We start from the raw sequence: 27459 nt of genomic DNA on the forward strand, positions 1-27459 counted from the left end.
AGCCTAATTAGGTTGGTAACCAGTTTATAATAGCAATAAGGCCCCGAGGTGCCTTATTGCGTCGTGCCAAGAACAGCCTTTAGCTGTGGTATATTGGCCATATAACACAGTCCCTCATGCCTTATTGCTTAAGTATACATAATGTACATCCATCCGATTTTATTTACATTTCTAATGTTCATGCCCTTAATTAATCATCAAGAACAAACATTGTCCCATTCTGTTACTGCTTTAGAATTATGTAGAACACCACAATAACACAACACCGTTGGTATGTATGTACAGTATGAACCCCTTTATTCATTAGTCTCTCTGTGCCACTGACAGTGATGTAAGGCAGACTGTTGGGCTAAAAGCTAGGAAAGAAGGTACAAGAGAAGCCCTCTAAAGATAGGAGTGCTGTGGAAGGCCAGGCGTTTTTCCTTCTCCTGACCATGTGATCTGACAGGCAAACCCTCTCAGTCTTAGAAATTAAATGACCAGGAAACACTCTGGGCTCTAGTTACAGCCTACAACTAGGGTCCGGAGTTTCTCCAGGTCAGGTCACATGGTCTGGGGAAAACTCCTGGTCCTAGCCATGTGACAGGAACAATAATTAACCTTGGTTTAGTAGTGGCAAAGACGACATCCTCCTCTCTGGTACTGTAAAAGAGTGGCCGGGATAACATCGCTTAACGCCTGAGTAGAAAGAATAGATCAATTGAGCGTTTTGTTGTGTCTAACCAGGGTCCATGATTGCAGACATTATGATAACTGTTTCTCCATTAAATGTTTAACATACAATATGTAACACCAGCACCGTTTGTCGTAGTTAATGAAAAATGTTTATTGTTTATCATTAATACTTGATTATTGTGCTTCAAAAGAAGAGTGGTAATAATTTTATAATTTGATCATATTATTGATGTGTACAAACTGATTTACATTCTAGGTTATCATCTGCTACTTCCTGTTTACGTCTTATTTTAACAGTTCTGATTGGACAGCTGACTGGGGGCAGTCACAAGAACAACTTCCATCAAATATTTGCCAAGTAATCTCTTATTTTCTTTCCAAGTCCAGTAATCTCTATTCTTGAGTAATATGTACTGTATGTATTTAAGTTAAAGCAGTGTACACGTTTCATGCACTTGATCAAGCTTCTCTTCAAGCGTTCATCTACGATCTATTCACTGTTAAGTCTCCTGCTAAGTTACATTCAGTTCACAATCATTGGAACAGCTGGATAGTCAATCCAGCAGACTTATTTGCATTGATAAAATCCTTAAATTGTGTGATGGAATATGACATTGTACAGATTATCGTATGGTAACAGTTTGGTAACAGAAATATAAAAGATGAACGCCCATCTCTTTGGCTAATGTCAGGTAAAGGGATGATGTCAAAATCAAAAATGGCACCAAAATGCTGACATTCGCCAAGAAAAAAACATTGTATAAAGAACACATTTCTATATGTCCCCTCCCCTCACTGCAAAAAAGCTAGAAAACACTGAGGCACCATGACCATGATACAGTTTCACTACAAATCTGAGTAAAATTAGGAAACAGTCCCCCCCATCTTGGTTCAATGTCTGTTGTAGACCCAGCTATTCCACGTGTGGTCTTTAAGTAAATCTTCAGGCAGGGTCAGAGAGAAGGAAGAGTCTGCCTCTGTAGATCCCAGAGAGGGAGGATATAATGTCCTGCTGTTGGAAACCTGTAGAAAGCCTAAAGGAGGAGCAGTGTCATGCCTCTCGCCTGCATAGCCTTCACTGTCATGCTGTCCCTCTCTATGGCTCATAATCCATCCAGGAGGAGCACCAACAAACTCTTCTGTTTAATCCAATCAAAGAAGAGGTCAGAGGTCACAGGTCAGTGGGTAAAAGTTAGAGGTCGCCGCTCTGGGGCTCTAGGTTGCGGCCCTCCTGGTTGTGGCTGCGCCCAAGTATGGGGAAGCTTGACGAGGATTTGGACCGGGCCGTCTTACTGCTCCCCTCGCTGGCCACTGGAATGTCCCTGGGGGGAGACAAAAGGTCAAGAGGTCAGCAAAGGAAACTAGAGGTTAGTAACGCAGCTATGATCCCTTATTGATGTCACTTGGAGTGAGGTTAAAGAAGGAATTTTAAGCCTCGAGACAACTGAGACATGGATTGTGTATGTGTCTCATTGAGGGTGAATGGGCATGACAAAATATTGAAGTGCCTTTGAACAGGGTATGGTAGTAGGCGCCAGGCTCGCTGGTTTGTGTTAAGAACTGCAACGTTGCTGGGTTTTTCACGCTTAACAGTTTCCTGTGTGTATCAAGAATGATCCACCACCCAAAGGACATCCAGCCAACTTGACACAACTGTGGGAAGCATTGGAGTCAACATGGGTCAGCATTCCTGTGGAACACACTGGACACCTTGTAGAGTCCATGCCCTGACAAATTGAGGCTGTTCTGAAGAAAAAGGGGGGTGCACCTCAATATTAGGGAAGTGTTCCTAATGTTTTGTACACTCAGTGTATATACCCACAGGCTTTAAAGGGATGATTTTGACCATTTGGTTAATTAGAGGTGTTTTGAAATGCAAATAGCCAAGGTAACGCACAAGCACTGAGGCCAAGAACAGTTGGTATTTGTCAATGGTTATCTCCTATTGGTGTGCATTTGACGCTCGTAGGATTGTTTGATAAATCACACTATTTATACAACATTCTAAAATCCGTTTTGTAAGTAGTATTTTAGAATAGTTTCTACACAATATTTATAAATGAGGCTAGAACTCAGTTTTCTGTGTGCCATTTTGGGCAGAACGTGATGACTGCTGAAACTAAGGGGACACTTTTGGGCAGAACGTGATGACTGCTGAAACTAAGGGGACATTTTGGGCAGAACGTGATGACTGCTGAAACTAAGGGGTCATTTTGGGCAGAACGTGATGACTGCTGAAACTAAGGGGTCATTTTGGGCAGAACGTGATGACTGCTGAAACTAAGGGGTCATTTTGGGCAGAACGTGATGACTGCTGAAACTAAGGGGACACTTTTGGGCAGAACGTGATGACTGCTGAAACTAAGGGGTCATTTTGGGCAGAACGTGATGACTGCTGAAACTAAGGGGTCATTTTGGGCAGAACGTGATGACTGCTGAAACTAAGGGGTCATTTTGGGCAGAACGTGATGACTGCTGAAACTAAGGGGACACTTTTGGGCAGAACGTGATGACTGCTGAAACTAAGGGGTCATTTTGGGCAGAACGTGATGACTGCTGAAACTAAGGGGTCATTTTGGGCAGAACGTGATGACTGCTGAAACTAAGGGGTCATTTTGGGCAGAACGTGATGACTGCTGAAACTAAGGGGACATTTTGGGCAGAACGTGATGACTGCTGAAACTAAGGGGTCATTTTGGGCAGAACGTGATGACTGCTGAAACTAAGGGGTCATTTTGGGCAGAACGTGATGACTGCTGAAACTAAGGGGTCATTTTGGGCAGAACGTGATGACTGCTGAAACTAAGGGGTCATTTTGGGCAGAACGTGATGACTGCTGAAACTAAGGGGTCATTTTGGGCAGAACGTGATGACTGCTGAAACTAAGGGGACATTTTGGGCAGAACGTGATGACTGCTGAAACTAAGGGGTCATTTTGGGCAGAACGTGATGACTGCTGAAACTAAGGGGTCATTTTGGGCAGAACGTGATGACTGCTGAAACTAAGGGGACACTTTTGGGCAGAACGTGATGACTGCTGAAACTAAGGGGACACATTTGGGGTGAGGTGAGACTGAGTCCCCTCCCAAGAGAGGAGTGAGGAAGTGCAGCTTTTGACGAATCAGGTTTTCATCTCTCTCTTTCTTCCTCTCTCCATCCTAACCAGGGGCCCGTTAACAACATGGCGGCCACACTAGGAATCGCTCAGAGAGGTCACCATTTTGGACGGGTCATCCAGCCTATCGTGAATGTAGATATCAGAGGATAGATCAACTCCGCTCTTTATTTGATCTCAGTTTTAGAACCTCGGTGTTAAGACTATCAGCTGCCAGAACAGGAAATTTGATTATTGTCAGGATCTGTGATTGGTCGCGCTCACTGAGAGGTCACAGCCTCAACTGTTGTGGGAATTGGTGTGAACAACGCAGTAAATGACTGGATGCTATAACTGGGCTGGCACAACAAGTCACTTTGAAGGTGTCTACTGAACAACTAGCATTATCTAGAGGACTCAGATGTGTCAGGCAATATATTATTAAGAAGCACTTTGTAAAATGTGTGTTTACCCCATCCGACAATTCAAACTCAGATGCACACTCTGAAGCACGTACACACACATACAGACAGTGGGGTCACTCACAGGCAGAAGGGCAGCAGCTGCAGCAGGGTCTCCTTGGTGGGTTTAGCAGAGAACTCTGGCAGGGTCTGGATCAGCTTGTTCAACACCATCCTCAGATACGACTGCAGCTGTTTCCTACGCTCCTCTACAAACCTGGCATCCTGAGGACAGGAGAGGACAGAGGAGAGGTAGACGTTAATACTATACTTAGGGAGGGGGGAGAGAGCATTTTGTAAATTCTTCAAGCACTTTCAAATTGGTTATTGATCATTGCTAGACAACCATTTCAGTCAGAAAGTTAGAAGTGTAACTCGACCACTCAGGAACATTCACTGTCGTCTTGGTAAGCAACTCTAGTGTAGATTTGGCCTTGTGTTTTAGGTTATTATCCTGCTGAAAGGTGGATTCATCTCCCAGTGTCTGGTGAAAAGCAGACTGAAACTCCCTGGTCTTTTGGTGTTGAATCTGTGTTTGAATTGCCCTGCTCAACTGAGGGACCTTACAGATAATTATATGTACAGAGATGAAGTAGTCATTCAAAAATCATGTTAAACACTATTATTGCACACAGAGTGAGTCCATGCAACTTATTGACTCAAGACATTTCAGCTTTTCATTTTTAATGAATTTGTAAAACATTCTAAACACATAATTGCACTTTGAAATTATGGGGTATTGTGTGTAGGCCAGTGACAAAATCTCAACTTAAACCATTTTACCAAGACGACAGTGAATGTTCCTTAGTTTTGACTTAAATCTACTTGAAAATCTATGGCAAGTTCTGAAAATGGTTGTCTAGAAATGATCAACAACCAAATATGTTGTTGTAGTGTGTTTTTCCTTCATGTAGAAGAGTATTTACAATTAGTGTCTCACTCTCTCACTCCGTAGTTATTTTTCTGCCACCGTCCCTAACCTGTCTGTTCCAGATGTCTCGTGTTACTATAGTAGATCTCATATTACACTCCCCACACATCAACACAGAGATGAGACTATGGAGAACGTGCATATGTACACACTCAGGCAGCATGGACATCAACACTGAAGGCACAGACACAGATACATGAAGATATTGCTAGAAGAGTGGAAAACAACTAAGACAGATGCACACAGGCATGTTTATCCACGTGTGTGTACAGACACAAGAGGACCACAGTCCTAGTGAGACAGACATGAGGACATGGTGACACAAGAGGACCACAGTCCTAGTGAGACAGACATGAGGACATGGTGGCACAAGAGGACCACAGTCCTAGTGAGACAGACATGAGGACATGGTGACACAAGAGGACCACACAGTCCTAGTGAGACAGACATGAGGACATGGTGACACAAGAGGACCACACAGTCCTAGTGAGACAGACATGAGGACATGGTGACACAAGAGGACCACAGTCCTAGTGAGACAGACATGAGGACATGGTGACACAAGAGGACCACAGTCCTAGTGAGACAGACATGAGGACATGGTGACACAAGAGGACCACAGTCCTAGTGAGACAGACATGAGGACATGGTGACACAAGAGGACCACAGTCCTAGTGAGACAGACATGAGGACATGGTGACACAAGAGGACCACACAGTCCTAGTGAGACAGACATGAGGACATGGTGACACAAGAGGACCACAGTCCTAGTGAGACAGACATGAGGACATGGTGACACAAGAGGACCACAGTCCTAGTGAGACAGACATGAGGACATGGTGACACAAGAGGACCACAGTCCTAGTGAGACAGACATGAGGACATGGTGACACAAGAGGACCACAGTCCTAGTGAGACAGACATGAGGACATGGTGACACAAGAGGACCACAGTCCTAGTGAGACAGACATGAGGACATGGTGACACAAGAGGACCACAGTCCTAGTGAGACAGACATGAGGACATGGTGACACAAGAGGACCACACAGTCCTAGTGAGACAGACATGAGGACATGGTGACACAAGAGGACCACACAGTCCTAGTGAGACAGACATGAGGACATGGTGACACAAGAGGACCACACAGTCCTAGTGAGACAGACATGAGGACATGGTGACACAAGAGGACCACAGTCCTAGTGAGACAGACATGACGACATGGTGACACAAGAGGACCACAGTCCTAGTGAGACAGACATGAGGACATGGTGACACAAGAGGACCACAGTCCTAGTGAGACAGACATGAGGACATGGTGACACAAGAGGACCACACAGTCCTAGTGAGACAGACATGAGGACATGGTGACACAAGAGGACCACAGTCCTAGTGAGACAGACATGAGGACATGGTGACACAAGAGGACCACAGTCCTAGTGAGACAGACATGAGGACATGGTGACACAAGAGGACCACAGTCCTAGTGAGACAGACATGAGGACATGGTGACACAAGAGGACCACAGTCCTAGTGAGACAGACATGAGGACATGGTGACACAAGAGGACCACAGTCCTAGTGAGACAGACATGAGGACATGGTGACACAAGAGGACCACAGTCCTAGTGAGACAGACATGAGGACATGGTGACACAAGAGGACCACACAGTCCTAGTGAGACAGACATGAGGACATGGTGACACAAGAGGACCACACAGTCCTAGTGAGACAGACATGAGGACATGGTGACACAAGAGGACCACACAGTCCTAGTGAGACAGACATGAGGACATGGTGACACAAGAGGACCACAGTCCTAGTGAGACAGACATGACGACATGGTGACACAAGAGGACCACAGTCCTAGTGAGACAGACATGAGGACATGGTGACACAAGAGGACCACAGTCCTAGTGAGACAGACATGAGGACATGGTGACACAAGAGGACCACACAGTCCTAGTGAGACAGACATGAGGACATGGTGACACAAGAGGACCACAGTCCTAGTGAGACAGACATGAGGACATGGTGACACAAGAGGACCACAGTCCTAGTGAGACAGACATGAGGACATGGTGACACAAGAGGACCACAGTCCTAGTGAGACAGACATGAGGACATGGTGACACAAGAGGACCACAGTCCTAGTGAGACAGACATGAGGACATGGTGACACAAGAGGACCACAGTCCTAGTGAGACAGACATGAGGACATGGTGACACAAGAGGACCACAGTCCTAGTGAGACAGACATGAGGACATGGTGACACAAGAGGACCACAGTCCTAGTGAGACAGACATGAGGACATGGTGACACAAGAGGACCACAGTCCTAGTGAGACAGACATGAGGACATGGTGACACAAGAGGACCACAGTCCTAGTGAGACAGACATGAGGACATGGTGACACAAGAGGACCACACAGTCCTAGTGAGACAGACATGAGGATATGGTGACACAAGAGGACCACAGTCCTAGTGAGACAGACATGAGGACATGGTGACACAAGAGGACCACACAGTCCTAGTGAGACAGACATGAGGACATGGTGACACAAGAGGACCACAGTCCTAGTGAGACAGACATGAGGACATGGTGACACAAGAGGACCACAGTCCTAGTGAGACAGACATGAGGACATTGTCATCATTAAAGGCGTTACATGCATATTATATGTGAACACAACATAAAAGATTCCTTAATTATTAACAATCTTATATATTGTTATCATCAGAAAGATGTTGTTTAAAAAACAGCTAACAGTTCTGTGATTGGTTTGAACCCCCGAACACTGCCTCTACAAAGCAGTCCAACAGGGGAGGAAGTGCTCTGTGATTGGTTTGAACCCCCGAACACTGCCTCTACAAAGCAGTCCAACAGGGGAGGAAGTGCTCTGTGATTGGTTTGAGTCCCCGAACACTGCCTCTACAAAGCAGTCCAACAGGGGAGGAAGTGCTCTGTGATTGGTTTGAACCCCCGAACACTGCCTCTACAAAGCAGTCCAACAGGGGAGGAAGTGCTCTGTGATTGGTTTGAGTCCCCGAACACTGCCTCTACAAAGCAGTCCAACAGGGGAGGAAGATGGCAGCGATCGGAAAGTGGAGTGATTTGATTCAAATGAAAGGAACACAGGAGGGAAAGATGGAGAGAGAGCGCGAGGGATAGAAATATAGAGAGGGAAAACCTCCAAAGCAATAACAATTCTCTGTGAATCAGAGGAGAGACACCCTGACAGTTAAACTCTGGGCAGAGGGAGCAGAGCAGACAGACAGTCCCAGCCTTTGATGTCATCATTCTTCCTCCTGCAGTTGTGGTGATGGCGTGGCCATCAGGACAGATTTGACAGGCGCGCTCGGGAACATTTAGCGTGTTTGCCCACCGAGCCCTTGACAAATCAGCTGTTTAGAAGCTGTCAGTGGCAGGGGGGAGTGTGTGTGTGTGTGTGTGTGTGTGTGTGTGTGTGTGTGTGTGTGTGTGTGTGTGTGTGTGTGTGTGTGTGTGTGTGTGTGTGTGTGTGTGTGTATGTGTGTGTGTGTGTTGCTATGTCAATGCAGTTAGGAGATTTTCAGATACAGCAGGATGCCGAGTGATGCTCAGATATTGTTGCCGCGGTAATATATTGAGCTGGGATTCTTACGTACACTTGCAGTTATGGTGCTTGACATATCACAAAACTGAGATTTATTACAGTTTCATCACACAACACTACTTGTATTCCATTCCATGAGTCATACACCTGATCCTGCAAGCTAACGCTAACCTGATCCTGCAAGCTAACGCTAACCTGATCCTGCAAGCTAACGCTAACCTGATCCTGCAAGCTAACGCTAACCTGATCCTGCAAGCTAACGCTAACCTGATCCTGCAAGCTAACGCAACCTGTAGGTACTGTGGTACTACGATTAGCTTTCTATACAGTCCCATACAGTAGCTTTAGCCAACTGACAAGATTAGCTCAGCGTCTCTCTCTCTCTCTGGACCAGGTGCTCTGCGTGTGTGTGTGTGTGTGTGTGTGTGTTTAGCAGGCATGATGAGCCAGGGTCCTCGGTGTGTAAGGTTGTTAGCTCTGGCTTGCCATTGAGTATAACCATGATGGATCTGAGGCACAGTGTGTGTTTGCGTATGTATGTGTGTGTGTCTATGTTCCTTCCTGTTTCCCCATCACCTGTGACAACTCTCCCCTTTCATCCATGCCGTAGCAGACGTCTATGCTACACTAAAAAGGGTTTGGAGAGGCTCCTCATGATCACTGATCACAGTAGCATTACCATTCCTCCATCATTAACTAACACATTCAACACGTAAGCCCCAGCATCGCTCAGTCTACTTTAGAAAGAACTTTCCCTAGCTGCAAGGATGCTGTGTTCTGTGAAAAGAGAGAACTGAACGTCCCCTGTCAGTGATATAAAGGGAACAGTTGATCTGTTTGACTACAGTGCTGTTAAAGGACAAGTAACAGCATAACTCTCTCCATCAGAGGAGATCAGATGGGGGGGGGATTTATGCCAGTGCACCCCGCTTCACCTGTTGGGACAAGAACTAAGCCTCGGCTCTACAAAGTGTTCCTTCTGAGAGGATAGAGGGAAGGAAGCAGGGAGGGAATCAGAAGAAACAATGAGGAGATTAAAAATACATGACAGATACTTCAGCTCAGCAGACATAATGATTACACCACACACACACACACACACACACACACACACACACACACACACACACACACACACACACACACACACACACACACACACACACACACACACACAAACACATACACACAATTACCAACACAATCCTGTCTCTATATCCCCCCTGCATCTTTACTGTAAGCTCCCAAACACCCTCTTACCCTCTCTAGTTTTAAACGCTGCCCCCAGGCCTAGTGCACTCCTTTGTGTTTCCATGTCAAAGTTACTCTACAACTTCTGTAACAGAAGCACCCACAGCCCACTCTACTCTACTGAGAGACTTAAACAGACTCCCTCCCTCTGGAACTGATAGTGAGAGGGAGGGAGAAAAGGAGCAAGAGAGGAAGGAGAGAGAGCTAGAGAGATGAAGGCAGGAGATAAAGAGAGCTAGAGAGATGAAGGCAGGAGATAAAGAGAGCTAGAGAGAAGAAGGCAGGAGATAAAGAGAGCTAGAGAGATGAAGGCATGAGATAAAGAGAGCTAGAGAGAAGAAGGCAGGAGATAAAGAGAGCTAGACAGATGAAGGCAGGAGATAAAGAGAGCTAGAGAGATGAAGGCAGGAGATAAAGAGAGCTAGAGAGAAGAAGGCAGGAGATAAAGAGAGCTAGAGAGATGAAGGCAGGAGATAAAGAGAGCTAGAGAGAAGAAGGCAGGAGATAAAGAGAGCTAGAGAGATGAAGGCAGGAGATAAAGAGAGCTAGAGAGAAGAAGGCAGGAGATAAAGAGAGCTAGAGAGAAGAAGGCAGGAGATAAAGAGAGCTAGAGAGAAGAAGGCAGGAGATAAAGAGAGCTAGAGAGAAGAAGGCAGGAGATAAAGAGAGCTAGAGAGAAGAAGGCAGGAGATAAAGAGAGCTAGAGAGAAGAAGGCAGGAGATAAAGAGAGCTAGAGAGAAGAAGGCAGGAGATAAAGAGAGCTAGAGAGAAGAAGGCAGGAGATAAAGAGAGCTAGAGAGAAGAAGGCAGGAGATATAGAGAGCTAGAGAGAAGAAGGCAGGAGATAAAGAGAGCTAGAGAGAAGAAGGCAGGAGATATAGAGAGCTAGAGAGAAGAAGGCAGGAGATAAAGAGAGCTAGAGAGAAGAAGGCAGGAGATAAAGAGCACTAGAGAGAAGAAGGCAGGAGATAAAGAGAGCTAGAGAGATGAAGACAGGAGATAAAGAGAGGTAATGTTGGCTAGGGGCTACTGTAGCTAACATCTAAGCCTGTCGATCCAAGTGATGGACAAGTGACCACAATATGACTTAAAAATACATTCAGATTCAATACATTTGACTACAGGTCATTCAAAACAACATTGACAGAGGGTGACCATGCGATTTTCCTGACCGTGCATACCTTGTTCCCTATGGCTTTCTTGGGTGGGAAGCTGAAGGTGTCGACCTGTGGGAATTGTGAGCGTAAGTGGTTGTGGAGCGCCCGGAATTCTGTGTAGCGTCTGTAGACATTCCACTCGTTGTCCAGGATACGGATGTACACCTACGGAACAGGTACGACACCAACAACAACACCAACAAACACCAACAACAACACAATCAGAATATGCTATTTTCTGGGGTACAAATCCTACTCTTACAAAATTCCTGCAAAACCACTCAGTCTACAGAAAGGAGGAAATTAGCCAACCATAACGTCTCAAGGTTCTTCTGTATTCTCAATAATATTGTAATATACAGTATGACAGTAAAACATACTCTTCCACTCTCTGCATGTGACTTGTTGCTATTTTCATGCATTATTAAAGTAGCGCATTGGATTCCTTTGTTCAGCTGCTGATGGTCTGCGGCAGGCAGACACTGGGGATTGTGACGGGGAGGATAAGAGGGCAATTACAACTGGAGGAGGGAGAGAGAGGGAAGAGAGAGGAGAGCGCAAGAGAAAGACATGGCTGTAGCTAGATATGTTTCAGTCGCGTCGGGGACAATTTGAGCATTTTAGTTAACCCTAACCCGTTTCCTAACCTTAACCCAATTCTCTTAACCTGCTGCGTAAGTTCTCCTAACATGCTACGAAAAGTCACTTCTGCTAGTCAAAACCGGCAGACCTGCCCTGAGAACAGTCTTGGTTTCCACTAATGGAATACTTCTACTTTATCATCTCTCTACTTCCTAATACAGTACATCCTCCTACTTTATCACCTCTCTACTTCCTAATACAGGACAGTACTTACTGCTACTTTATCACCTCTCTACTTCCTAATACAGTACATCCTCCTACTTTATCACCTCTCTACTTCCTAATACAGGACAGTACTTACTGCTACTTTATCACCTCTCTACTTCCTAATACAGTACATCCTCCTACTTTATCATCTCTCTACTTCCTAATACAGTACATCCTCCTACTTTATCATCTCTCTACTTCCTAATACAGTACATCCCCCTACTTTATCACCTCTCTACTTCCTAATACAGGACAGTACTTACTCCTACTTTATCACCTCTCTACTTCCTAATACAGGACAGTACTTACTCCTACTTTATCACCTCTCTACTTCCTAATACAGTACATCCTCCTACTTTATCATCTCTCTACTTCCTAATACAGGACAGTACTTACTGCTACTTTATCACCTCTCTACTTCCTAATACAGTACATCCTCCTACTTTATCACCTCTCTACTTCCTAATACAGTACATCATCCTACTTTATCACCTCTCTACTTCCTAATACAGTACATCCTCCTACTTTATCACCTCTCTACTTCCTAATACAGTACATCCTACTACTTTATCACCTCTCTACTTCCTAATACAGTACATCATCCTACTTTATCACCTCTATACTTCCTAATACAGTACATCCCCCTACTTTATCACCTCTCTACTTCCTAATACAGTACATCCTCCTACTTTATCATCTCTACTTCCTAATACAGTACATCCTCCTACTTTATCACCTCTCTACTTCCTAATACAGTACATCCTCCTACTGTATCATCTCTCTACTTCCTAATACAGTACATCCTCCTACTTTATCACCTCTCTACTTCCTAATACAGGACAGTACTTACTGCTACTTTTTTCCACCTCTCTACATCCTAATACAGTACATCCTCCTACTTTATCACCTCTATACTTCCTAATACAGGACAGTACTTACTGCTACTTTATCGCCTCTCTACTTCCTAATACAGTACATCCTCCTACTTTATCATCTCTCTACTTCCTAATACAGTACATCCTCCTACTTTATCACCTCTCTACTTCCTAATACAGTACATCCTCCTACTTTATCACCTCTCTACTTCCTAATACAGTACATCCTCCTACTTTATCATCTCTCTACTTCCTAATACAGGACAGTACTTACTGCTACTTTTTCCACCTCTCTACATCCTAATACAGTACATCCTCCTACTTTATCACCTCTATACTTCCTAATACAGGACAGTACTTACTGCTACTTTATCACTTCTCTACTTCCTAATACAGTACATCCTCCTACTTTATCATCTCTCTACTTCCTAATACAGTACATCCTCCTACTTTATCACCTCTCTACTTCCTAATACAGTACATCCTCCTACTTTATCACCTCTCTACTTCCTAATACAGTACATCCTCCTACTTTATCATCTCTCTACTTCCTAATACAGGACAGTACATCCTCCTACTTTATCACCTCTCTACATCCTAATACAGTACATCCTCCTACTTTATCACCTCTATACTTCCTAATACAGGACAGTACATCCTCCTACTTTATCACCTCTCTACTTCCTAATACAGGACAGTACTTACTGCTACTGTATCACCTCTCTACTTCCTAATACAGGACAGTACTTACTGCTACTTTATCATCTCTCTACTTCCTAATACAGTACTTCCTAATACTATATCAACTATCTACTTCCTAATACAGTACTTCATAATACTTTATCACCTCTCTACTTCCTAATACAGTACATCCTCCTACTTTATCACCTCTCTACTTCCTAATACAGTACATCCTCCTACTTTATCATCTCTCTACTTCCTAATACAGGACAGTACATCCTCCTACTTTATCACCTCTCTACATCCTAATACAGTACATCCTCCTACTTTATCACCTCTATACTTCCTAATACAGGACAGTACATCCTCCTACTTTATCACCTCTCTACTTCCTAATACAGGACAGTACTTACTGCTACTGTATCACCTCTCTACTTCCTAATACAGGACAGTACTTACTGCTACTTTATCATCTCTCTACTTCCTAATACAGTACTTCCTAATACTATATCAACTATCTACTTCCTAATACAGTACTTCATAATACTTTATCATCTCTCTACTTCCCAATACAGTACAGTACTTACTGCTACTTTATCACCTCTCTACTTCCTAATACAGTACAGTACTTGCTGAATTTTAGACCCCAGCAACACACAGCACAGGAAACACTGAAGCTTTGGCCCAGGACGCCTCTTTCTCAGGGGACACTTTTCAACTTTCCAAAGTGTTTTTTTTTTTTTTATTATCTGGCAAGTGTGCAATTATAGAGGAAGTGAGGGACATGCTGTAGAGTAAAGAGAAAACAACATCGGCAGCATTTTAAACTGTCTGAAGATTAACCTGTTGTTTGTTCGTTACTGTAGTTTAAGGGGGAATGTGTGTGTGTATGTTATGTGTGTGCGATCAAAGTGTTCGGGTGAAACAGGGCAAGAGGGTGGCCACTGGGGCCGGCTGGCCAACCTGGACCAACATTAAAGACCTCACACCTCATAATAAGACCAGCACTCTGTTACGGCAGATTTCCTCCTCTTCGTCTGAAGAGGAGGTGTAGGGATCGGACCAAGACGCAGAGTGGAAAGTGTTCATATTTTAATGAAAGTAAACTGAACACTTCAAGATACAAAAACAACAAACGTGACCAAACTGAAAACAGTCCCGTGTGGCACGAACACTGACACGAAATACAATCACCCACAAAAACCCAACACCAAACAGGTTACCTTAATATGGTTCTCAATCAGGGACAACGATTGACAGCTGCCTCTGATTGAGAACCATATCAGGTCAAACACAGAAATAGACAAACCAGACACAAAACATAGAATGCCCACCCAACTCACGTCCTGACCCACTAAAACAAACCATTAACACAATAACTAGGGTCAGAACGTGACACACTCTTGGAAAACTGCTCCCTGACACACTCACACAGAGTAGTCACACACACACACACACACACACACACACACACACACACTGTACTCTCGCACGCACACACACACATACAGTAACATGTGAAAGTATTCACCCCCCTTGGCATTTTTCCTATTTTGTTGTCTTACAACCTGGAATTAAAATAGATTTTGGGGGGTTTGTAACATTTGATTTGCACAACATGCCTACCACTTTGAAGATGCAAAATATCTTTGATTGTGAAACAAATAAGACAAAAAAACTGAAAAAACTTGAGCGTGCATAACTATTCACCCACCCAAAGTCAATACTTTGTAGAGCCACCTTTTGCAGCAATTACAGCACAAGTCTCTTGGGGTATGTCTCTATAAGCTTGGCACTTCTAGCCACTGGGATTTTTGCCCATTCTTCAAGGCAAAACCTCTCTAGCTCCTTCAAGTTGGATGTGTTCCGCTGGTGTACAGCAATCTTTAAGTCATACCATAGATTCTCAATTGGATTGAGGTCGGGGCTTTGAACATGTTGGCTTTGAACAATGTTTCCCCTTAAACCACTCGAGTGTTGCTTTAGCAGTACGCTTAGGGTCATTGTCCTGCTGGAAAGTGAAACTCCGTCCCAGTCTCAAATCTCTGGAAGACTGAAACAGGTTTCCCTCAAGAATTTCATTGTATTTAGCGCCATCCATCATTCCTTCAATTCTGACCAATTTCTCAGTCCCTGCCAAGGAAACATCCCCACTGCATGATGCTGCCACCACCATGCTTCACTGTGGGGATGGTGTTCTCGGGGTGATGAGAGGTGTTGGGTTTGCACCAGACATAGTGTTTTCCTTGTTGGCCAAAAAGCTACATTTTAGTCTCATCTGACCAGAGCACCTTCTTCCATATGTTTGGGGAGTCTCCCATATGCCTTTTGGCGAACACTTTAAGCAATGGCTTTTTTCTGGCCACTCTTCCGTAAAGCCCAGCTCTGTGGAGTGTACAGCTTAAAGTGTTTCTATGGACAGATACTCCAATCTCCGCTGTGGAGCTTTGCAGCTCCTTCAGGATTATCTTTGGTCTCTTTGTTGACTCTCTGATTAATGCCCTCCTTGCCTGATCCATGAGTTTTGGTGGGCGGCCCTCTCCTGGCAGGTTTGCTGTGGTGCCATATTCTTTCAATTTTTTTAATAATGGATTTAATGGTGCTCCGTGGGATGTTCAAAGTTTGGTATTTTTTTATAACCCAACCCTGATCTGTACTTCTCCACAACTTAGTCCCTGACAGTTTTGGAGAGCTCCTTGGTCTTCATGGTGCCGCTTGCTTGGTGGTGCCCCTTGCTTTGTGATGTTGCAGACTCTGGGGCCTTTCAGAACAGGTGTATATATACTGAGATCATGTGACAGATCATGTGACACTTAGATTGCACACAGGTGGACTTTATTTAACTAATTATGTGACTTCTGAAGGTAATTGGTTACACCAGATCTTATTTAGGTGCTTCATAGCAAAGGGGGGTGAATGCATATGCACGCACCACTTTTCCGTTTTTGAAAGTTATTTTTGTCATTTCACTTCACCAATTTGGACTACTTTGTGTATGTCCATTACATGAAATCCAAATAAAAAACTATTTAAATTACAGGTTGTAATGGAACAAAATAGGAAAAATGCCAAGGGGGATAAATACTTTTGCAAGGCACTGTACTGTAGTCGCACACACACAAAGACATAATGCATTCATACATGCACAGGAACAATGTACACACACACACACACACACACACACACACACACACACACACACACACACACACACACACACACACACACACACACACACACAAAGACAATGCATTCAAACTCACTGTACACACAGACACAAGGTAAAATGTTGCAACACACACTATGATTAAGGTTGTAGTCCCACTGCCAGCCTCCTCTTAGACATTAAACACCAGGCTCACGGTAAACTTAATCCACTTTGGGCTTAATCATTATCATACGGATTTATGGCAACACATGATCCACAGAGCAGCTATTACATCCTCCTCAGTAATTGGCAATTCATTATTTCATTATCTTTCACAAAATATTTGGTTAAATCCAACACTCTGCATTAGAAAAAACAGATCGATTCTCAAATGTGACAGCCGTGGCCTGGGTCCGATCCAAACTATTCTGATTACATTGTATTTCAACTATTACTGTCGAAAGTAGCAAGCTTACTATTCAAAAACCATATTACTGTATCATGAATGAATTTCAAATTGCAACTATTATAAAATGGTGCACAAATTATAGTGACATGTTTTTGTTGTATATGGAGAGTAAAAATATATTTGAACAGTGTTTCTCAAACTCTATTTCAAGGACCGGCACAACTTTATAGAATATTGTTGACTGATCTTTCAGTTAGTCAAAATAAATCAATTCTCTCAGCTCTCAAGTTATCTTCAAGGGAGGCAGCCCTGAGTACAGAGCCCCTGGTACAGAGAATATAATAATTATCATTAAAACAACATACATCTAGGGGCCAAATTCAAAGCTTCACCCTTTAACACAAACAAGATACTTAACTGCAAGTTGGCCCTGTTTTACTTGTTATGTGTTCTCACCACCTCTTTCAATTCAGCCTGAACAGGCGGTTAATGTGTTATTGTAGACTAACAAGGCTATTGAAAGGAGCAGAGAGTGACTCATCAATAGTCTTAATGTCAGATAGAAGGAGCAGCGAGTGATTCATCAACAGCCAGATAGACTGGGAGAGGAAATTCTGTCATTTACAACACCAGTGGCATTACAACTGCTCATTACTGTACTGCCTTACAGAAACAGACCAGTTCATTTAAAGGAAGGAGGGAGGGAGACAGAGACAGACAGAGGAATGTTTTAGAGAGGGGAACTGATATGTTTAGCTCACTTAAGCAGACACCCATGCTGAGATGATTCTGGGTAATCTGAAAGTTAGCACTTTTCCTACAATGGTGCAAATGATTTGCAAAGAATTGAGAGACATGCCCAAAATACATCTCAGAACAATATGTGGATTTTGATCATAGGAAAGCTACAGCACAGTATGACTCAGGGTAGGCCGACGCCACAGCATGACTGAGGGTAGGGCTACGCCACAGCATGAGTTAGGGTAAGCTTGAAGCACAGCATGACTCAGGGTAGGCCTGCACCACAGCATGACCCAGGGTAGGCCTGCGCAACAGCATGTCTCAGGGTAGGCCTGCGCCACAGCATGACTCAGGGTAGGCCTGCGCCACAGCTTGACTCAGGGTAGGGATGCACCACAGTATGACTCAGGGTAGGGATGCACCACAGTATGACTCAGGGTAGGCCTGCGCCACAGCATGACTCAGGGTAGGCCTGCGCCACAGCATGACTCAGGGTAGGGATGCACCACAGTATGACTCAGGGTAGGCCTGCGCCACAGCTTGACTCGGGGTAGGGATGCGCCACAGCTTGACTCGGGGTAGGGATGCACCACAGCTTGACTCAGGGTAGGGATGCACCACAGCATAACTCAGGGTAGGCCTGCGCCACAGCATGACTCAGGGTAGGCCTGTGCCACAGCATGACTCAGGGTAGGGATGCACCACAGCATGACTCAGGGTAGGCCTGCGCCACAGCATGACTCAGGGTAGGCCCGCGCCACAGCTTGACTCAGAGTAGGGATGCACCACAGCATGACTCAGGGTAGGCCTGCGCCACAGCATGACTCAGGGTAGGGATGCACCACAGCATGACTCAGGGTAGGCCTGCGCCACAGCATGACTCATGCAATATGGATCTCTTGCGATATGGATATTGCACATGTCAATATTGCAATTTCAGTGTGATTTAGATAGATTGTGCAGCCCTAACTCAGCGTTTTATACTTCAATCAGGCACAGTGCTAGAAGCACACCCATTATTGTATTTAAATATGGAATGCTATTACTTTGATGCTCTGGCTTTCTTCATTGTAGATCGGCAGGTAAGGGTGCTCTCGAGCGGCTAGATGTTCTTTACCATTCGGCCATCAGATTTGCGACTAATACTCCTTATAGGACACATCACTGCACTCCTCTGTAAACTGGTCATCTCTGTATACCCGTTGCAAGACACACTGGTTGATGCTTATTTATAAAACCCTCTTAGGCCTCACTCCCCCCTATCTGAGATATTTACTGCAGCCCTCATCCTCCACATAAAACACACGTTCTGCCAGTCACATTCTGTTAAAGATCCCCAAAACACACACATCCCTGGGTCGATCCTCGTTTAAATTTGCTGCAGCTAGCGACTGGAACAAGCTGCAACACACACTCAAACTGGACAGTTTTATCTCAATCTCTTCATTCAAAGACCCAATCATGGACACTCTTACTGACAGTTGTGGCTGCTTTGCGCGATGTATTGTTGTCTCTACCATCTTGCCCTTTGTGCTGTTGTCTGTGCCCAATAATGTTTGTACCATGTTTTGTGCTGCTACCATGTTGTGTTGTTAAATGTGTTGCTGCCTTGCTATGTTGTTGTCTTAGGTCTCTCTTTATGTAGTGTTGTCTCTTGTCGTGATGTGTTTTGTCCTATATATATATTTTTTTTTTATCCCAGCCCCCATCCCCGCAGGAGGCCTTTTGGTAGGCGTTCATTGTAAATAAGAATGTGTTCTTAACTGACTGGCCTAGTTAAATAAATGTTAAATAAAACATTTAAATACATACAACTGAACTGTAATCTATCTAGTAAATAATGCAATTTACTATGTACTCCCTCTCTCTCTCTGAAGAACGTAAGTATGAGCTACAGTCTGGTCGGCTAGCATAGCCAGCTTTCTCCTGACAGGCAGGGTAATTGTAGGTTACCAACTGTGGTAAAAGCAATAGGCTCACCTCTTCCTCTCAGGAAACCCTTATGGAGACTGAGGCCTCCTGCTCACCTCGGGGGACAACACTGCAACTACAGTACAGGCAGCACCAAATAGCTGACAACAGACCAGGGTGCCCAGGTAGTGGGGATGTGAGTTTTACCATAATGAGTGGAAGAAGTAGAAGCAATGTAGGTGGGCAGACGTTGTAATAAGATGTTGTGTGTGTGTAAGAGCTCTAACAATAGCATTGGAACATTCTGTTCTCCAGCTAAGACACTTTCAAAGCAGGCTGTATGCTAAGCTATATCACTGATATGATCTTGTCCTTGATTTAAAAGAATGTCCCGCTATATTCATCACCTGCCTGAAACTTCTAGGGCCCAGAGTTTTTCGTGGTCAGATCACCTACAGTAGTCGGAAAAAACTCCTTGCCTGTTATCCTTCACTTTCAGCCATGAAATTAAACACAGAATGTGCTTCATTCTATAGCTAGATGACTCCTGATATATCCAGGAGTGATTGTCCTTATATGTTGTCTAGTACTGTCTTTTTGCTAGGTAAGGCCATCTACTTTAAGTGCTGAATGTCTTCCCAGTAGACTACTTGGCGTGTGAATTGCTGACTGCTCATAATTTGCAGATTATTGTTGACACATCAACCAGGATCAAGGGGCAGGGCAATCAGGGACTTGTTAATGTAGTCATTAGCTGCATTGGAGGGGGAGTGGTTTCTCCTCTCCTAGGAAATTAGTGTTAGTAATTCAGCCTCCCCTGGTTTCTCAGTGGCAGTCGTGTCAGTGTTGGTCTCGACAACAAAACTAAGACCGTCGCCAAACCAAAGACCGTTCTGATGAGTTGTTCTGCGGAGTTCTTCGAGGAAGGCACCACACCACTCTCTCACTTGAGTATCTTACCTAGTTATTTGCTAATTTTTCTCTTTTGTGGCTGTGGCAAATATGTGTATGTTTTCTATACCTGATCGCTCCTCTCCCTGTAGACTTTACAGACGCTCCCCACCCCTTGGTTGAACCCTTCTAATTTAGTGCACTCTGCGCGCACAACCCATGTGGAATTCTGGGTCGCTGGCAGCGTTTGGAAGTCTGCGGACAAGAACGCAGGGTTCATCTTAGCCTATGCTAACCTTCAGTCCCTTGACCTTTTGGCCCTGACGGAGACATGGATCACCCCAGAGAACACTGCTCCTCCAGCTGCTCTTTCTTCATCTGACTACGTTTTCTCTCATAGTCCAAGAGCATCCGGTCGTCACAGTGGTAGCACAGGGCTACTAATTTCTCCTAACTGAAGACTCTCATTACTCCCTCTCTCACCTTTCAATCTCCTCATTTGAATTCCATTATGTCGCTGTCACTTGTCCGCTCAAGATTAACCTCTTATATAATAATAATAACGTTCCCAAGGTAAACGGACTATTTCTCAGGTCCAGATCGTATAATATGCATATAATTTACAGATTAGGATAGAAAACACTCCAAAGTTTCCAAAACTGTCAAAATATTGTCTGTGAGTATAACAAAACTGCAGGTGAAAACCTGAGGAAATCTAACCCGGAAGTGATTTTCTTCTTTTTTTTATCTGTGTTTCCTTGCCCGTCTTTCTTCCATTTAAAAAATATCAACCAGATTCCTTTTCCAATGGCTTCCTCAGGCTGTGACCAGGCTTTAGACATAGTTTCAGGCTTTTATTTTGAAAAATGAGCGAGATTTTTCAAAACTAGTCAGGTGTCCTTTGATTAGTTCCTGCGCGCGAGAGGGTAGCTCTCCATTTTCTTTCTCTCTTTTATTGAATAGGTTACGGTCCGGTTGAAATATTATCGATTATGTTTGTTAAAAAGAACCTGAGGATTGATTATAAAAAACATTTGACATGTTTCTATGAACATTACGGATACTTTTTGGAATTTTCGTCGAACGGAACGAGGCTTTGGTTTTCTGAACATAACGCGCAACCCAAATGGCGTTTTTTTGTTATAAAAGTAATATTTATCGAACAAAAATAATATTTATTGCGTAACTGGGAGTCTCGTGAGTGCAAACATCCGAAGATTATCAAAGGTAAGCGATTCATTTTATTGCTTTTCTGACTTTCGTGACCATGCTAATTTGGGGCTAGCTGTTCTAGCATTGATTGATACACTCACAAAAGCTTGGATTGCTTTCGCTGCAAAGCATATTTTCAAAATCTGACACGATAGGTGGATTAACAACAAGCTAAGCTGTGTTTTGGTATATTTCACTTGTGATTGCATGATTATAAATATTTTTAGTAATATTTTGCGCCCTGCAATTCAGCGGTTGTTTAGGAAAATGATCCCGCTAAAGGGATCCGTAGCGCAGAGAAGTTAACATTGTCATCAATCGCCCACCAGGTGCCTTTGGAAAGTTCCTCAATGAGCTTCACACCTTGATAAGCTAATTTCCTGACGATGGAACACCGCTCTTCGTACTTGGCGACTTCAACTTTGTAACGTCTGCCTTCGATTAATTTCTTTCCAACTCTCTTCCCCATCTTGCCTCTTTTGACCTCACCCTTTCCGAATCACCTCCAACTCACAAGACAAGCAATACGCTTCCTCATCTTTACTGTCATTCTGATTGAAAGCAAGTCTAAGTAGCGGTAGATATGTTCTATTTGCGCAATTTCTATGCTTCCCGTTCTTAAGTTTAGTTTTTGTCTTTTTACTTCGGCAGCTGAAAATACAATATTTTTGGTTATGGAAAATATATTTTACAGCGGTTTAGATGGTACAATGATCCTCTACACCAGTGGTTCTCAAACTTTTTATAGTACCATACCACTTCAAAGATTCAACCGCCAGCTGCGTACCCCCTCTAGCACCAGGGTCAGACAAGATAGGCCAGTCGTGTGACAAACTCGTCATCATTGAAGCGGTCAGACAAGTGAAAATTATGGTCAGTAAAGAAAACATTAAGCTCTTCTCTCAATTCAAAAAAACATGTCAATACTTTGCCCCTTGATAACCATTGGACTTCTGTATGTTGTAAAAGCACTACATGGTCGCTGCCCATATCATTGCATAATGCAGAAAATACACAAGAGTTCAGGGGCCTTACTTTAACAATGTTAACCAATTTCGCTGTAGTGTCCAAAACATCTTTCAAGCTGTCAGGCATTCCCTTGGCAGCAAGAGCCTCTCGGGTACACTGCAGCATCCACCAAGTGGCATCGGGAGAAAATGCTTGCACGCACATTACCACTCCACTATGTCTCCCTGTCATGGCTTTTGCGCCATCGGTACAGATACCAACACATCTTGACCACCAAAGTCCATTTGATGTCACAAAGCTGTCCAGTACTTTAAAAATATCCTCTCCTGTTGTCCTGGTTTCCAGTGGTTTGCAGAAGAGGATGTCTTCCTTAATTGACCCCCTATAAACGTAACGGACATATACCAGGAGCTGTGCCAGGCTCGCCACGTCTGTTGACTCATCCAGCTGTAACGCATAGAACTCACTGGCTTGTATGCAAAGCAGTAATTGTTTCAAAACATCTCAACACAACAGTGTTGTTTGATGAAGGCATTGTCTGTATAGTTTATTTGGCCTTTACCCCCAGCTTTGTCCCAGCCATATCCGCGGCAGCAGAAAGAATTAAGACCTTCACAATAGTATGGGGCTTGCCTGTCCTAGCCACTCGGTAGCTCACCATATAAGACGCTTCTAGCCCCTTCTTATTAATGATATCTGTTGCTTTTATACATGTCTTACTACTTGAAAGTCATCTTAATTCTCACACAAAAAAACTCCCGTGGCTTATTATTCAAATTGGCATGTTTTGTTTCTAAATGTCTGTGCAAGAATGAAGGTTTCATTGAGTTGTGAGATAGTACATTTGCACATATAACACACTGTGGCTGAGGAAAGTCACTACTCCCAAATCAAAGTTTATTTGTCACGTGCGCCCAACACAACAGTGAAATGCTTACTTACAGGCTCTAACCAATAGTGCAAAAAAGGTATTAGGTGAACAATAGGTAAGTAAGGAAATAAAAACAACAGTAAAAAGACAGTGAAAAACAGTAGTGAGGCTATATACAGTAGCGAGGCTATAAAAGTAGTGAGGCTACATACAGACACCGGTTAGTCAGGCTTATTGAGGTAGTATGTACATGTAGATATGGTTAAAGTGACTCTGCATATATGATGAACAGAGAGTAGCAGTTGCGTAAAGAGGGGTTGGTGGGTGGTGGGACACAATGCAGATAGCCCGGTTAGCCAATGTGCGGGAGCACTGGTTGGTCGGGCCAATTGAGGTAGTGTGTACATATGTACATGAATGTATAGTTAAAGTGACTAGCAGTGTAAAAGAGGGGTAGGGGGGCACACAATGCAAATAGTCCGGGTAGCCATGTGATTACCTGTTCAGGAGTCTTTTTGTGCTAGACTTGGCACTCCGGTACCGCTTGCCATGCGGTAGTAGAGAGAACAGTCTATGACTGGGGTGGCTGGGGTCTTTCACAATTTTTAGGGCTTTCCTCTGACACCGCCTGGTGTAGAGGTCCTGGATGGCAGGCAGCTTAGCCCTAGTGATGTACTGGGCCATACGCACTACGCTCTGAAGTGCAATGCAGTCGGAGGCCGAGCAATTGCTGTAGGCAGTGATGCAGCCAGTCAGGATGCTCTCGATGTTGCAGCTGTAGAACCTTTTGAGGATTTCAGGACCCATGCCAAATCTTTTTAGTTTCCTGAGGGTGAATAGGCTTTGTCGTGCCCTCTTTGCGACTGTCTTGGTGTTTGGACCATTCTAGTTTGTTGGTGATGTGGACACCAAGGAACTTGAAGCTCTCAACCTGCTCCACTACAGCCCCGTTGGTGAGAATGGGGGCGTGTTCGATCCTCCTTTTCCTGTAGTCCACAATCATCTCCTTAGTCTTGGTTACATTGAGGGAGAGGTTGTTATTCTGGCACCACCCGACCAGGTCTCTGACCTCCTCCCTATAGGCTGTCTCGTCGTTGTCGGTGATCAGGCCTACCACTGTTGTGTCGTCTGCAAACTTAGTGATGGTGTTGGAGTCGTGCCTGGCCATGCAGTCGTGGGTGAACAGGGAGTACAGGAGGGAACTGAGCACGCACCCATGGGGGGCTCCAGTGTTAAGGATCAGCGTGGCAGATGTGTTGCTACCTACCCTCACCACCTGGGGGCGGCCCGTCAGGAAGTCCAGGATCCAGTTGCAGAGGGAGGTGTTTAGTCCCAGGATCCTTAGCTTAGTGATGAGCTTTGAGGGTACTATGGTGTTAACCGCTGAGCTGTAGTCAATGAATAGCATTCTCACATAAGTGTTCCTTTTGTCCAGGTGGGAAAGGGCAGTGTGGAGTGCTAAAGAGATTGCATCATCTGTGGATCTGTTTGGGCGGTATGCAAATTGGAGTGGGTCTAGGGTTTCTGGGATAATGGTGGTGATGTGATCCATTACCAGCCTTCCAAAGCACTTCATGGCTACGGACATGAGTGCTACAGGTCTGTAGTCATTTAGGCAGGTTACCTTGTGTTCTTATCATACGTGCGCCTCCTCGATGGTTCAACATCCCTGTCTGTTGTTCGGTGCTTTCCTGGGTAAAGGGGCAGCAGCTCTTCGGCTGCATCAGATTCACAACTGTCAGTGTCCAAGCTAGCTGGGCTAACAACACGTAGAATTACTGATGCCAGCATTGGATGTGCTCATGGAATCAGAACAACTTGTGCCGTCGACAGGAGCAGGTGTAGTACTGCTGGTAGTATCAGTACTACCAGTAGAGCTGGTATGTGTCTATATGTATGCGGGCCTTACTAAATGGACTGTTTGAAAATGGGAAGAATTTTTTATATTAAAAAAAAAGTGAATCACATTTTTATTTGGCGTACCCCAGACGGCATTGCGCGTACCCTACCCCAGTTTGGGATTACCTGCTCTACACTATACATGCTTGTTTTGTCACAAACTGAAATTAGCAAACTATTACAATTTTAGCGACCAGGAAATGGCGGAGCGATTCCTACGTAGTGCATATTTAATGTGTGAGGGATAAAGTAAAGCAAAGGACATGCAGGGAGTTGGAGTGCTTATGTCATCCCTCCGCCTCTTTCTTTCTGTCTCCGTCCACTCTGGGACACGTTTGCCAAATTAGGCAGAAAATAGAATCCATTTGGAGAATTGCAGAAAGGAAGGAGGACGAGGAGTGATAAGAGCGTATAAGGAGAGAATCTTCAGCAGAAGATTTGTCAGCAGTACTCTGGGTGTGTGTGCGTGTTGGAGGGAGGAAGTGATACCCTTCCCAGTGTCATTAAACCTGTTTTTACTGCTTTGTTTGAAGGGGTAGTTCATGGTTTTGGACTTAGAGGTAGTTTCGTGAGCCTACTCTGGGGAAGTAGATAAAGGGCTTCATTGCCAAAATCCCAAACTATCCCTTTAAGTAAAATAGTCGCTTGCCATAGACTAGTATCCTTACATTTAGTGTCAATCATCATAATAACATAGATGACTAAGGCTGGCTGGCTGGCAATGGGAAAATGTAAATATGATAGTGTCCTCTTACATCATTCTAAAACTATAATCTGTCTAGTCATCCTGCTGAATGAGTCTGCAAAATGACACACTGGTTTATGATTCATTATCCGTGATTCGTATTACTGTTAAAAAAGAAATCACCATGAGTGACAGAGCAGTTAGCTAACCAAGGCCCGGTTTCCCAAAAGCATTGTCATTAGATGCAATTTTTTCTCTACAGCGTCACTTTATACACAGATCTCTGCAAAACATAATGAAATTGACAACAAATACAAAGTCGTCAATGTCTTTGCAATTGTTAGGCTACAAACAAGCTTATAAAAAGATGCTTCAAATGAAAACCGAGATGACTGCATTAAAAGATAAATAGCCTATTATTATAATTAGGCTACAGGCCTACAATTGAAGTCGGAAGTTTACATATATACCTTAGCCAAATACATTTCAACTCTAGTTTTTCACAATTCCTGACATTTTATCCCAGGAAAAAATCCCTGTCTTAGGTCAGTTAGGATCACCACTTTAAATTAAGGGTGTGAAATGTCAGAATAATAGTAGAGAGAATGACTTATTTCAGCTTTTATTTCTTTCATCACATTCCCAGTGGGTCAGAAGTTTACATACACTCAATTAGTATTTGGTATCATTGCCTTTAAATTGGTTAACTTGGGTCAAACGTTTCAGGTAGCCTTCCACAAGCTACCCACAATAAGTTGGGTGAATTTTGGCCCATTCCTCCCAACGAGAGCTGGTGTAACTGAGTCAGGTTTGTAGGCCTCCTTGCCCACACACGCTTTTTCAGTTCTGCCCACAACTTTTCTATATTGATTGAGGTCAGGGCTTTGTGATGGCCACTCCAATACCTTGACTTTGTAATCCTTAAGCCATTTTGCCACAACTTTGGAAGTATGCTTGGGTTATTGTCCATTTGGAAGACCCATTTGCGACCAAGTTTTAACTTCCTAACTGATGTCTTGAGATGTTGCTTCAATATAGCCACATAATTTTCCTTCCTCAAGATGAAATATATTTTGTGAAGTGCACCAGTCCCGAGCTTCACGGTTGGGATGGTGTTCTTCGGCTTGCAAGCCTCCCCCCTTTTCCTCCAAACATA

General features: G+C 44.0%; 1 protein-coding gene across 1 annotated transcript in view; it reads right to left on the reverse strand.

Moving 5' to 3' along the window:
• Positions 1-280: 280 nt before the first annotated feature.
• Positions 281-27459, reverse strand: part of LOC120046762 (sorting nexin-29-like) — a 165725-nt gene continuing 138546 nt past the window's right edge. The window contains exons 19-21 of the mRNA XM_038992250.1: positions 11187-11327; positions 4316-4455; positions 281-1997 (exon numbers count right to left, since the gene is read on the reverse strand). Of these exons, the coding sequence (XP_038848178.1) occupies positions 1868-1997; positions 4316-4455; positions 11187-11327 (411 nt within the window). The 3' untranslated portion in view covers positions 281-1867. The remainder of the gene's footprint in view (positions 1998-4315; positions 4456-11186; positions 11328-27459) is intronic.

Source organism: Salvelinus namaycush, chromosome 4, assembly GCF_016432855.1.
Source record: "Salvelinus namaycush isolate Seneca chromosome 4, SaNama_1.0, whole genome shotgun sequence".
Taxonomy (NCBI): Eukaryota; Metazoa; Chordata; class Actinopteri; order Salmoniformes; family Salmonidae; genus Salvelinus; species Salvelinus namaycush.